This window comes from Phyllostomus hastatus, unplaced genomic scaffold, assembly GCF_019186645.2.
Source record: "Phyllostomus hastatus isolate PE091 unplaced genomic scaffold, TTU_PhHast_1.1 phas_scaffold_1066, whole genome shotgun sequence".
Taxonomy (NCBI): domain Eukaryota; kingdom Metazoa; phylum Chordata; class Mammalia; order Chiroptera; family Phyllostomidae; genus Phyllostomus; species Phyllostomus hastatus.
Window position 1 is genome coordinate 10,388,636 of NW_025334004.1, and position 12,754 is coordinate 10,401,389.

Genomic DNA, 12,754 nt, shown 5'->3' on the forward strand with positions numbered 1-12,754 from the left:
TTGCACTTGTCACTCTCTGTTCAAGACCCCTGGGGGCAGGCATTCAAAGGGTCTCGTCAAAAGGACACAGGAGCAGCCTGGAATGGCTGCCGCTGGCCAGAGGCGGACACTATGAATATCGAAATAAATACTGATAGGAACACATTGCAACCAACGAACAAAATAATAATCCCCTGGTCCACACTGTGACGCGTGAGTGGACAAGCAAACACAGAGGAGAAGGAAGTTCGTGCTGATGGTGGTGTGCCGACTGACAGAGCAGAAATGATGGAGTTAAACACTTCTCATCAAGAGGTGCTAAAACTAGCCAATACGAGTTTGATGAGGAACAGGATATTCACACAGCCTCACAGCATCTCTCCACAAAGTCCTGATTGATAACTAAGAGTAAATAATAACTTTTCAGCTCGCTCAGTGTTCGGAGCTAAAATCACCAACATTGTGTCTCTTGCCAACACGACCCACCAAGGAGGGCATGACATCACTTAGTTAGCATTCCTGCCACAAATACATAGTGCAGTCGCAAAAAAAAAAAGAGCATATGAAGCCAAACTGAGGGACATGCTACAAAATAAACAGCCTGTATTCTTCAAAAATGTCAAGGTCAGAAAAACAAAGAAAGGCTGAGAAACTGGTCCAAATTAAAGGGGACTGAAGACCCTTGACAAGGAAATGCCATGTTTGGTCCAGGACAAGATTCTGGACCTAGAAAAAAAATAGCCATGAAAGACATTTGGGGGACGACTGATGAAATTCATACATGAACTCGCATGTATTAATTAGTCGTGGATATACATGGGTAGATAACGGTATTGCATCCATGTTAAATTTTCTGATTCTGACAGCCTTATTGTGTTTAGAAAATACACACATAAGTATTCAGAGGAGGAAGGTGACAACGTGTCCAACCGGTTCTGAGAAGGTTCAGGAGAAAGTGTGTGTGTGCGTGCACGCGCGCAGGTGCATAAAATATGTGATAAAGCAAATGGTGCAAAACATGAACAACTGGCCCTGGATGACAGGACGACGGGCATTCCCGACACCGCACGTCCATGGCAACTTCTCCGTGAGTTTGAAATGGTAGCAGAATAAAAGTTAAAGTAAGAACAAGGGGCCTTTTGGAGTCATGAAAATATCCTGAAATTGCATTTTGGCAATGTTTACACAACTCTGTAGATTTATTAAAAATCACCGAATAGTAAAAAAAATTTAATAATGTTCCGCACACATCCCTACTGATGGCCGCCCGTGTCCCAGCCTCACAGCCGGCGCCTGCCCCTCACTTTCCTCTCTTCTTGCAGAGCCTCCGACACAAACGTTCACGCCATCACCAGGGCCAGCTCCTCCCTCTCCTTCCCAGACTGACGCCGTCTGAGTGCCCCCAGATTCCCTTTCACTTCACCTCTCTACTTCCCTAAGTCCTGCCCAAACCTTCATATCCCACCTCCCCAGTCACTTCAGGGATCCGGTCCTTCCCATCTCTCACCCACTCCCACCTCGTGTCTAACAACAATTGAGTCCTTTCTATGTGCCACCCTTACTCTAACCCCTTCGTGTGGAGGATTTCATTCGAACTCACAGCCCTACGAGGTAAGTGCTATCGCTGGCCCCATTTTACAGGTGAGGAAGTCAAGTCACTAGTGAGCTGCCCAAGATCTCTTAGGAGGCAAGACTCCAGCCGGGCCATTCTCGCACCACAGCCTGCGCTGGTAGCCACTGTGCTCCATGTCCCTATGGGCATCCTTATGCGTTTGTTCTTTTGCAGACAGACTGCAAGCTCCCAGAGGAGGTGTCCGCGCCCTGGACCTCTCTAGACACTTCGCACACGGCAGGTGCCCAACAGCTGTGTGTGCGCCACAGGCTGGGTTCCAGAAAGGAGAGGAGGGGGCGGTGAGCTCCGCCGCCAAAAGGAAGAGCCAATTCTCCACCCCCACCCCTCAGCGGGCCCCCCCCCCCCCCCCCGGCACAGCCCAGCTCCCTGGCGACTGCCCAGAGCCCCGGCCGTCATCTGCTCAGGGTAATAAGTATTTGTATGGCGATAATTACAGCATTTGGGAAGAAAATCCCATTAAGCAAGAGCCCTGCCGAGCTGCTAATGCCGGCACAGAACTGGAGGCGGCAACTCCGCCAAGCCTCAGTCTGAGCCCAGTAATGCAGGAGCTGCCTGTCCTGCCGGCCCCTGTCCAGCCCCAAGGAGCACGACCACCCCTGCTGGCAGCCTCTGAGGCCTGGGCCATCCCTGCCAGCCCCCTGGCTGGACAGGGGGCACCAAGGAAGGGGCATCCCCATCTCCGAGGGCTCCGGGTTCCCAGGGACTGCAGAGAACTGGGCAGCCATGTGACGAGGGACAGGAGAGCAGGGCCACGCTGGGACCCAGCAGTGGGGGGTGCCGACATTTCTTTTATGTCCCTGCAATTCTGACACCTTAATAACAATAATAAAGCCATTTATTGGGCAATTGCTGCGTGCCAGGCCTGGCGCAAAGTGCATTAGCCGGCATCACCGCACTCGGCCCTCACGGCCACCCTAGGAGGCAGGTCCCGTTGCCATCCCCACTCCAAGGGCAAGGACGCGGGGGGCTGCAAGGTCACCTGCCTCTGAGCACTTACCACAGTTTGCAATTACGCATTTATTCTCCTACCGTGTCATTCATCTCTGTCTCCCCTGCTGGACTAAAACTCGGAGGAGGGGGCGGTTTTGATTTCTGTCCGGCACTATTCACTCAGCCGACTCAGGCGTCCAATAGACAGCAATCTGTTGAATGGGTGAATTAAACCCCGTAACTGGCACGAGGTCCCCCAGCTGCTGAATGGCAGGAAGGGGCTGAAAACCCAGGCAGGCTGGCTCCAGAGCCATGCCATTGTGCGGTCCACCCTGCAGAGAGGCCCTGCACAGCACTGCCCAGCTCCCTGTCTCCAAACCCCAGAGGACAGGGATGGAGAGGCCCCGGCACAGGCAGGGGGCACTCTGAGCAGCCAGACTTAAGGAGAGCAGCTTGCAGCTTGGCCAACACCCACACGCTCCCCTCCCAAGCTCTCTCCTGCCCTTGCTGAGCCCTCAAACCTTTAGCGTGAGCTTCTCAAATGATACAAAATGTCATCACTTAATAAAACTACAAAGCATTTGCACCCATATAATATAGCAAAGCCCTGGGAGGCAGTGGGTGTCACTCTCCCCACCCGCCATGTGACACGCATGCCGCCAGGTTCACTCACTCAGTCCTCACTGCCACCCTGCAAAGCTGTCACCCTCCCCTGTCACAGAAGGGGACTGGGTCACAGGGAGGATGGAGGGCAGCACTGGGGCCCTCCCACCAGCCACTGAGGACCCAGCAATAAGCCAGGGCACCTGTACTGGAGACTGAGTCCTACCAGGAAGCAAGCCCCTGCACAGCACGAGTGCCCCACAGGAGGCCGAGCCCCCTGGTAGACGTGGCTTCCGAACGGCCCGCTGAGCCCTCTCACTACAGCCACCATCCAACCATTATCTGGAATTCCAAAGAGGCTCCCAGACAATCCGCCTGGGTGCCCTGGTCAGTCTCCCTTGGGCATGACCACCCAGACCTGTCGAATGGCGCCTCCCGACTCAGGGTGCTGAGCTGGGAGAAGACGTGGTACCCCCGGGCGTCTGTAGCAGGCAGGGAGCTAGGGCAGTGGGCAGGCTGGCCAGGAGGCAAAGGGACACATGGAAGAAGGCAGCAGAGCGGGCCCATGGCCTGGTGAGCAACGGAATACAGCTGGGCCTGGGGCAAAACGGAAGCCAGCAGGCCAGCCAGGGGCCCCTCACCTCATCCCCACCCTCAGGCCCCCTTCTCTCTGCACCCTGCACCCAGGACAGGGCTCTGGGGCCAACCTAGAACACCGCTGCCCAGAGTGCAAAGGAGGAGCAGTGTCCATCCATACCTGCCCTCTCACCGCACTCTCCTGAACACTCTGAACCAAACTGAAAGTCAAGGTTGGGGAGTGGAAGAAAAGACAGTTAACAGTGGCCGTGGCTGGGTCCCTCTGAGCCTGAAACCTGCAAAGAGACAAGCTTCCAGGCCTCCTCCACACACCCCTGAACCTCGCTTGGTATTTTAATTGCTCCATGGCAGGGAATCACTCAGCACCTCTTCCCCACGCAGCCCACCAGCCGCACAGCCGCACTGGCTCCGTCAGTGTCCTCGGCAGCTCTGGGACCTGCCTGCACAGCCTCTTCCTGGAAGGCCCTGCAGCAAACCACTGACAATTTCTTCCCCCTTCCAGGAGCAGACCCGGACACAGAGGTGTGGACTCTGTGATCACAACGTCGCTGGGGCCTCGTGGGCTGCCGTGGAGCTGCCCAGAGGATACCGGGCAACAGCACAGCTGCAGTCTATAAAAATTTCACAGCCTCAGAAGAGGCTGGCGGCGCGGGCTCTGACACTGCACGGCACATATTGATCAGAGAGAGCATTTGCCAAAGTTATTTTGCGTCCACCCAGGCCCTCCCCAAGGTCTGTTCGGAGGGTGTTCTTTTCCTCCTCAAATGGCTCTTGCGCAGCCTGCCTGTTGGCAAGGCGGGCCCCCTCTGCTTCCTATGTCCTTTCCCAGGCTGAGAAGTTTTGCCCAGCAAAGGTCAGGCTCACCCTAAGATAACTCGCCCCTGTATTCCAACCCTTAAGTCCCCACAGAAAAAAAAAATCCAGGTAGAGAAAGGCCTTTTTAACTCTTTCCAACCTTCCCAACCTCAAGCCCAATCCCATCCCACTAGACACAGCGTGTCTCAGGCCCCGGGCGGAGCTGGTCCTTGGACCAGCAGGCCAGGCACACTCACGCCTGCAGGCCTTTTGCTCCTGTGTTTCCTCTGTCTGGTGGCCTGCCCTCTCTGCTCGACAAAACCCAACCCAACCATTGCTGGGTCCCAAAGTGCCCTGATAAAAAGGCTCATTGTCTGAGAAGTCCCTTTGCCCCCAAAGAGGGCTTCTCATCCCAATGTTCCTGCTGACAGCCCCGTCACACCGTGGGCCTGGCCCTAACTGAAAGCTTACAGTGAGGCGTGCCCTGCCAGGTCCTCTCCACTACACATCCCTGAGGGCAGGGACGCCCTCACTCTCCGCTCGAGCTCTAGCACCAGGGTGGTTCCTGGCTCTGCAAAGATTTGCTGGATTAAATTGTGAGACTCCTCCCCGTGACCCTTCCATGAGGATGGCTCTCACTGAGTAAGCATCATAATGTGCCAGGCAGGCACTTCCCACACATGACCTTCAGCCCTCACAAGAATCAGAGACCTTATGCATCAGAAGCTGCATTTTCTTCACAGAAAGCAGCTAAAACACAGAGAAGTTAAGTAACTTGGGCAAGGTCACACAGCAAATAACTGATTGAGCTGGGGCTCCCATCTAGGCAGTAGGAGCCCCAACTCTTTCCTCTGCACCAGGAAATTCAACATCTCTTTTAATCACAAAAAAGATCAAGAGGTCATGAAAGTCAAAACAGATACTCTTTTCAACACTAAAAATGAGAGCGAGCAAGGCATGAGATGACTTCAAGATTCAGATCCAACAGCAAAGGAGAGGGGCTGATGCGTCTCAGCCTGAGGCTGCTACCAGGGCAACAGCAGCAGGAGAAATGCCCCATGGACACGGCCAAGGAACAGAGGGTAGGTCCGGAGGGAGCAGGTGTGGAGGGTGACCCTGCAACCTCAGGGGCCTCCTGGATAGATTTCTGACTCTCAGTCCCTCCCCAGGGCCACACAAAATAACACACAGGTGCCCTAAGCAGACACAGTTTGGTCCCTCCTACCCCACACCGGTGTCTTTCCCCAGCCCCCACACACACCCTCACACACTCACTGATTCCACTTAGATTGCGTCTAGATTGCAAATTCTCTGAAAGCTCCACGGGAATTTTTCAGTCTCAGCGAAGAAGAGTCTGTGGTACAGTGTGCTCACTAATTGCTGACCTCAGTACGGACTCTGATCCAGGAGACAGCTCTCCCCGGGGTCCGGTTTCTGCCTCTGATCGGCTAGTAGGCATGAAAAATGTGCCCGAAAGTTATCGAGATATGTTCGCCTTTCCCGGGAGCCCCTGCAGTTGCCCAGGACTGGGGGGAGGAGTGTAGGCAGGTGTCAAAGGAGCCAGCAGCCTTCTCCAAAGTCCAGTTCAAAAATCTCCCGAGACCGTCACCTCTGCAAGCAGCACAAAGGCCCTGCATGTGACCAAAATCTACACACACGGCCACGTACAGGGACTCTCACACGGAGGTGACACCACTACACCAGGAACTCACACAGATACACATTCTGCGGGGAATCTGGGAAAACAAATTATATAGGTTTGTAAACACACACGCATGCTAACCATCCACACACACACTCACCCTACAAATCTCAGCGGGTCTAGAAAGAATTCAGAAGTGAGAGAGGGGAAGAGAAACAGTGTTTTGTGACGTGTCATGGTCAATGTCTTCAGCCTCACGTCTCCCACTCCAAGCCCCTGACCTCTCGGCATGACTCCCGGGGCTCTTGGTCCGGGTTGCACCTAGCCCGCTCTGTGTGCTGAATGTAACACACCCGGAGCCTCAAGCCCAAATCCCTGGGGTCCCATTGTCTGCCAGTGATGGAGATCGCTGGGCATGAGGTGGGGGGCCAACACCGGACACCTGCAAGGGAAGGGTTCTGAAGGCTCTGGGGCAAACAATGGGGAGAAAGGGAAAGATGAAAAATTTCAACTCCATCCCATCTTGCCACCCATCGCCAGCCTGCTGGCCCTCAGAGCCCACATCCATGCACCCCACTCAGAACACAGCTCAAGCACACATGCCCAAAAGGAGGCACGATTCCTGACAGAGTGAGGAGCTTCCCTCCTGGGTGCCAGGAAGGCTTTCTGGCACCAATCTGCAGCCACCCTGGAGGAATAAAGTGCTGGCGCTGGGGGGAGCGCCTGCCAGTGCCACGCACAGGGTGCAGGTGTGAGGACGCAAGCTGACAGCCCGCCAGGGCCCTTTGAATCCTAGAGAAGGAAAACAGGGGCTCTCCTGGCTCCTGGCTCCTGGCTCCTGGCTCCTGGCTCCTGGCTCCAGAAGGACCTTGGCAGGCACTGGCTCGCCTACTGGCTGCAGAGCCCATATCCAATGGTCCTGCCCCGACCAGCAGCCCTGAATTGCGTCTGGGTGGGAGAGCAACGTCGGGGCTCCCTGTGGGCTAGGGATGGGTGCAATACTCACAGGCGCTCCGTGTTCCGTGGGATGTTCTTGGGAATGGCCTGCAGCCCCGTGCCGTGGCAATCCACTGTGGTACCGGTGCAGGTGCAGAGGGCAGGGCACGCTGTGGCACCCAGGCGCCACGCGGCTGCCCACAGCAGCAGCCAGAGCTCCGGCCGGAGGAGCCCTACTGAGGACCCCCTCCAGGGCATCAGCGCCATGGTGCCTTTACAATGTCCCTCCAGCGCGCCAGACGCTGACCATCCCAGTTCGGGGTGGCCTCCAGGTGCAGTCCCGGGGCAAAGCCACCGAAGAGACCGCTGGCTAGTGCGCTGCGCCCTTGCGGGCTGGGAGGCACCTTGCTCCTCCAAGCAACGGCGCCTGTGCAGAGGGCTCTCGGCTCCTCTCCGGTTTCTCGCTTGCTGCGTCTCCTTCCCTCCCTCCAGCTCCCAACAGACGACTGCTGAGAGGAGGAAAATGGGCAGGCCCGCGCGCTCACGCACCCCGCGCGCGCACACATACACACAGTCACACAGTCTCACACCCGCACGCTCGCTCCCACCCAGCAGTCATCCATCAATCGAAAAACCACACATCAGGGCCAGACTCCTCCCCGCCCTCCCCCCCCCCAACACCCCCTCCCGCCCCGCCTCCCTGCACTCCGCGGCTGCCGCCAGCGGCGTACAGTTTCAAAGGTGGAATCTGCAAGGCGCTGCGCGAGCGGGCAGGGGGCTGCGAGGGGTGGCAGGGTGGGGCGGAGTGGGGGTGGGACGTGGTTCACGGTTTGACCGGGCGGCTCTGACACTCACTGGCTATACACCCACACACACCATACGCCCTGAGGATGAGCACACTTAGATGCGAGTGCCCGGCACCCACCGCCCCAGCTGCTGTCCCAGAGCAGGAAGAGGGTCTTATTTTGCTGCCTGGACCCCATCCCCTGGGCCACAGACCCAAGCTTTCCTCAACGGCAGAAACTGCTCCCAGGCCGGGTCGGACTTGCTTTGTCAATTCACAGGGAAAAGAAGCTCCGCACCCCCGATGGCCATCTGCAAGCCACCACCTTACTTAGAGCGATACTTGAGGGCAGAGTCTGGGGGGGGAAGGGTGGGGGTGTGGGTGGGGGGGTCACAGAGGGTGGTTGGGCTCAGAAGCCCTAGGCCACGTAGTGTTTCCTCCCCTCCCTCAACACAGTCATATTCTCCGCCGAGGTGGCCCCACTTCTCCAAGAGGGACAGCAGCTAGCTGCACCTGGAATGAGAATGCCCAGGGGGTTATGCTGGCTCCCCAGGGGGTAGGGAGCCGGTATCAGTGGGAAGCGGAAATCTGTCTTATACCTCCCTCTGGCCACACCCGCATCCCTCCATTTCTGACAGATAAAAACCCACATTCAGAGCTGTCTCCAAAGGACTGCAGAGAGGCCCGGGACAGGAGGGGCCGGGACAGCCTGCCTGGGAAGGAAGCACCGCAGGACCCCCTGGCAGGCCCCAGGCCCTGCGCTCCCTTTGGGCAGGGACTGTGCTCAATCTGAGGCAGGTGCGAGCATGGGTGTGAACAGAAAATCCAGGTGGGGAGAGAATTATCCTCCAGTCAGAAGAGATCCGGACCTCCCAAAATCAAGGACAGCTGTGGCTTCCTGGTACTGCAAGGACCCAGGTATCTCTTGCCGGTGGGTCAGCACCCTGAGTCCAGGCTGACTGGCAAGGAGAGACAGTTGAACGGCTCAAGAAGCCCCTCCCCTCACAGGAGTCTGCTTCCTGGGTTTCTCCTGGGGAGAAGCCAAGGAGAAAGGCAGCTGGTCCCAGAGGCGCCAGGGACGCCCACGGCTTGCCTGGGGTGGGTGGCCCCACACTGATGGCTCCGCAAGACGGAAGCCTCATCGCCCTCCGGGTACAGGCCCAGGGTTTTTCTCTTCCGTTCTGATGAAAACTTTGCAGCGCCTCTATTGTCATAGCACACACTGTGTGGCCACCATGTCACGACTAACGTGGCTGATTCTGTGGGCTCTGGGCAGTGCTTTTGAAAGTTTCACACACTCCTGCCCATGACCTCTATCCAGGGCCATCCGTTCTTAAGCATCAATTCAGTGACAACTGGGGGGGTGGGGGAGGGACTTTCTCAGGGGTCTCTGTGTGGTGTGATCCTAGAGAACCTGTCCACGAATCCGGCCAGAGCTCCAGCCTCCTCTCCGCTCTTCCCCTCGAATTCCTGCTAGGGGCGCTCAGGCCCCCCTCCCCTCCCCAGCTGCCTCAGGCAAGTTGCATCCTCATTCCTTGGAGCTTGCTGCTTTGTTTATCCCCTCTTAGCTGGGGCTCTGTTTACACTGTGGCTCTTTCCCTGACACCCCTCCTGGGGCCAAGCCTGCCCCCAACACACGGCTTCCTCACTTAGGCACTGAACCCAGCACCTGGCACTTAGTAGGCCTGTCACAGACGGAGCTCAGACTGCTGAAGATGGCTGGTCTCCAACCTTCTGCTCCAGTAGTGGGTGCCTCCCTGGCCCTGTGACCTCAGACGGCTCCCTGAAGCCAGGACCCATGTGGGGAAGCGGAACGTGTTGATTAACCTGGCAATGTGCCCTGGGGGGTGCAGAGAGGCAGGGTGAAGTGGTGCGCGGGGAGGTGGAAGGGGGCAGGGGGCTGCATGATCGGCCCTGCCTTTGGCTCCTTGAGAGCCAGCCACTGCCCTAGAAGCTTCCAGATGAGCATGGACAGTGAATCCCAAGTGGGCCTTAAGCCAAGCTGTCAGCGCCTAGCAAGGCCTGGCCTTTGAAAGGAGGGAAGGAAGGGAAGCCCCTCAAACCCAGGACAAGGGCTCCCTGCACCAGCGCATCACGGGAAGGCCCTGCCCCAGCAGCCAGGCAGCTCCTCAGTCTGGCTCCCATCTCCAGCTCCTCCACCCCAGAACCTGGCCAGTTCCCCAATCTGGGAGGCAGCTTGCCATGAATGAATGCAGCTCATTAGCGTTCCCAGCACATTCTACTCGATAAACAACCGCCTGGCCAGCCGCACACCCCAGCCTCCCCCCACCCCTGCCCCTCCTTGTTCAGTTTGCTCTCCCGGGCCCCTCCCTCTGCTGGGTCTCCCTACCCCCTCCCTGTGGCCGGGCCACCTGCTCCCTCTGCCCGGGTGGGGAAGAGGCAGGCCTGTCACACTGCATCTGCCAGGAGTGTTCCACCCAGCCCCACTCTCCCACTGGCCACCAGCAAGCAAGCCCCCAGAAGGACACTTGGGGCTGGGTCTCTCCATCCAGCGGTATGAGCCTCCTCCGAGTTCCCTCAGCCAGGCGCTGTGGACCACTGCCTGCCTGGGACTAGGGGAACCTGTGCCCTCCATCCAGCTTTCTGCCCAGGGTCCTCTCCTCCTCCTCCTCCCCCCACCCCTTCTGAAGGACCAAGAACGCATAGAGCCCGAGTGAGACTGCAGAGCAGTGTGGTTTAGATTTCCAAACTGCAAAAGGTAAGAATGAGACAAAACGCCTGCTCTCTGAGCATTTGTTAAACACCATTCATTGAGTGTGTGTGTATTATGTACACTGTGCTGGGACTCAGCAACTTGACAAGGAATAAAAACAGACCTGGCCCACAGCGAGCTCATAGTCCCACAGGGAAACAGAAAAAAGAAAGCCACCAACACAATTAGTTTGGTAACAGGGAGTGTAAACTTGCAGAGAACCCAGAATGTGGGGCTCAGGGTAGGGCCGGAAGGCTTCCTGGAAGAGGAGACACTTGAGCTGAGTCTTGAAGAATGAACAGGCATGGGTTGGATAGCAAAACAGAAAGGTTTTCTGGGCAGAGAACTGTATGAGGTAAGGTACACAGGCGGCGGCAGCATCCTCAGTGGCTGAGGTCAGCAAGGCAGGGGTTCAGGTGGGCAGTGTCGGCGGAGGTCAGAGAGGTGACAAGGGCACATCCCAGAGGTCTGGTGCAGCCGTTCTCCGACTTCACTGGACTCGCAGAGTCCCCTGGCTTGTCCCTGCACTCCAGCGCACACCTGCATGTGTGTGTGCTTACAATGCACTGTCCCCAGAACCAATGACAGTGGCAGCTTCCGAGGAAGGGACTGGGTGGGGGCAGGGGCCAGTTGCAGCACATGCTTTTCTCCAACTGTTTGGATTTCTTTTCCTGTATAGTATGACCTCAGCCCCCATAACCACCAATACATTTTTAAATATCCCCTGGAGTGCTTATTATAAATGCCAATTCCTAGGACGCACCCAAGACCTTCTTAATCAGAATTTTCACAGTTAGCAAGTTGGAAGTGAGGTTGGTTTCAGAGATCACGCTCTGAGAATCAAGGCCTAGTATACTGAGTTAATGAGTTTCAACTTGAACCTGAAAACTCTGAGGAGCCATTGAAAGAAGGGGCCTGGCAGGGTCTGAGGCCTGCCTGCCTCCCTCTCCTCCAATTTCCACATACTGTTAGCAAGCAGGAGACACATCAAAGAGAAAGATAGCCACAGGGGAGGGGGGGTGAAGGGGAGGGGACAGAGCCATGTGACACCGGTGCAGAGTAGCTCCAGTCACAAGATGTTAGGGCTGAAAGGGGATGAAGAAATAACCAAATCCAAACACCACCCTTCAGTGGTGGCCCATGGAAGTGAAGCAAGCTGCCCACACAGCAAAGGAGGTACCGAGGCGAGCCATGAGTGAGCCTGGATCTCACACACCCCTGGGTACACACAGCATCTGATCCACCGTGGACCTACCCCCCCTCCCCCCGCCATAGGGCCTGAGAAACCAGGAGTCATTGGGAGGCTGTGCCAGCAAGACCCAGGATAATTTAGGGTTACTCTCTAAACCCCATGATGTACTCAAATTTGAAGAAGGATGGACCACTTGAGACTCAATGACAGGGTTCCACCACATGCACCCAGGACAACTCTGGCAGAGGAGCAGCACTGGGAGCAAGAGAGAAGCAAAGCGGGGAGAGGAAGAGGGGAGAGGAAATGGAAGGGAGAAAGCGGGGCCAGAGAGTCCGTGCGGGCAGCCGTTCGCTCGCTCATTCGCTCACTCATCAAACGTCGATCACGTGCCAGCTGTCGCCGGGCTTTGGGGATAGTAGAGACTTTTGCTTGGGCTTCGCTGGGCTTCCTGTATCTTATTCATAGTTGTCATCAAATCTGGGAAGTTTTCAACCATTATTTCTTCAAAACTTTTTACGTCCCCTCCTCTCTTTTCTCTCCTTTGGGGACCCACTAACACATATATTAGGCCACTTGAAGTTGTCCCACAGCTCACTGATTTTCATCTTGTTTCTCTGTTTCATCCTGATGAGTTTCTGTGGATGTGTTTTCACATTCATTTTCTTTTCTTCTGCTGTTTTCCCACCCAGTGCAATTTTCATCTCAGACACAGTGGTCTCCATCTCTACAACATCCACTTAGGTCTTTTTCTTCCATGTATCTTCTTAAGTGCTTATGTTTCTTTTTATTTTCTCATCCATATGGAATATAGCTGTAATAACTAGATCTATGAATTCTATTGTCTGGATCACGTCTGGGTCAGCTTTGAGGGATTGCCTTTTTCCTTCATTATGGGTCATATTTTCCTACTACTTTGTATCCTGGTAATTGTAGATTGAATGCCAGATATT

General features: G+C 55.9%; 1 protein-coding gene across 1 annotated transcript in view; it reads right to left on the minus strand.

The window, feature by feature from the left end:
• SLIT1 (slit guidance ligand 1) overlaps nt 1–7,698 on the minus strand; it is a 149,871-nt gene extending 142,173 nt beyond the window's left edge. The window contains exon 1 of the mRNA XM_045853799.1: nt 7,186–7,698. Within this exon, the coding sequence (XP_045709755.1) occupies nt 7,186–7,382 (197 nt within the window). The 5' untranslated portion in view covers nt 7,383–7,698. The remainder of the gene's footprint in view (nt 1–7,185) is intronic.
• Nucleotides 7,699–12,754: the final 5,056 nt, after the last annotated feature.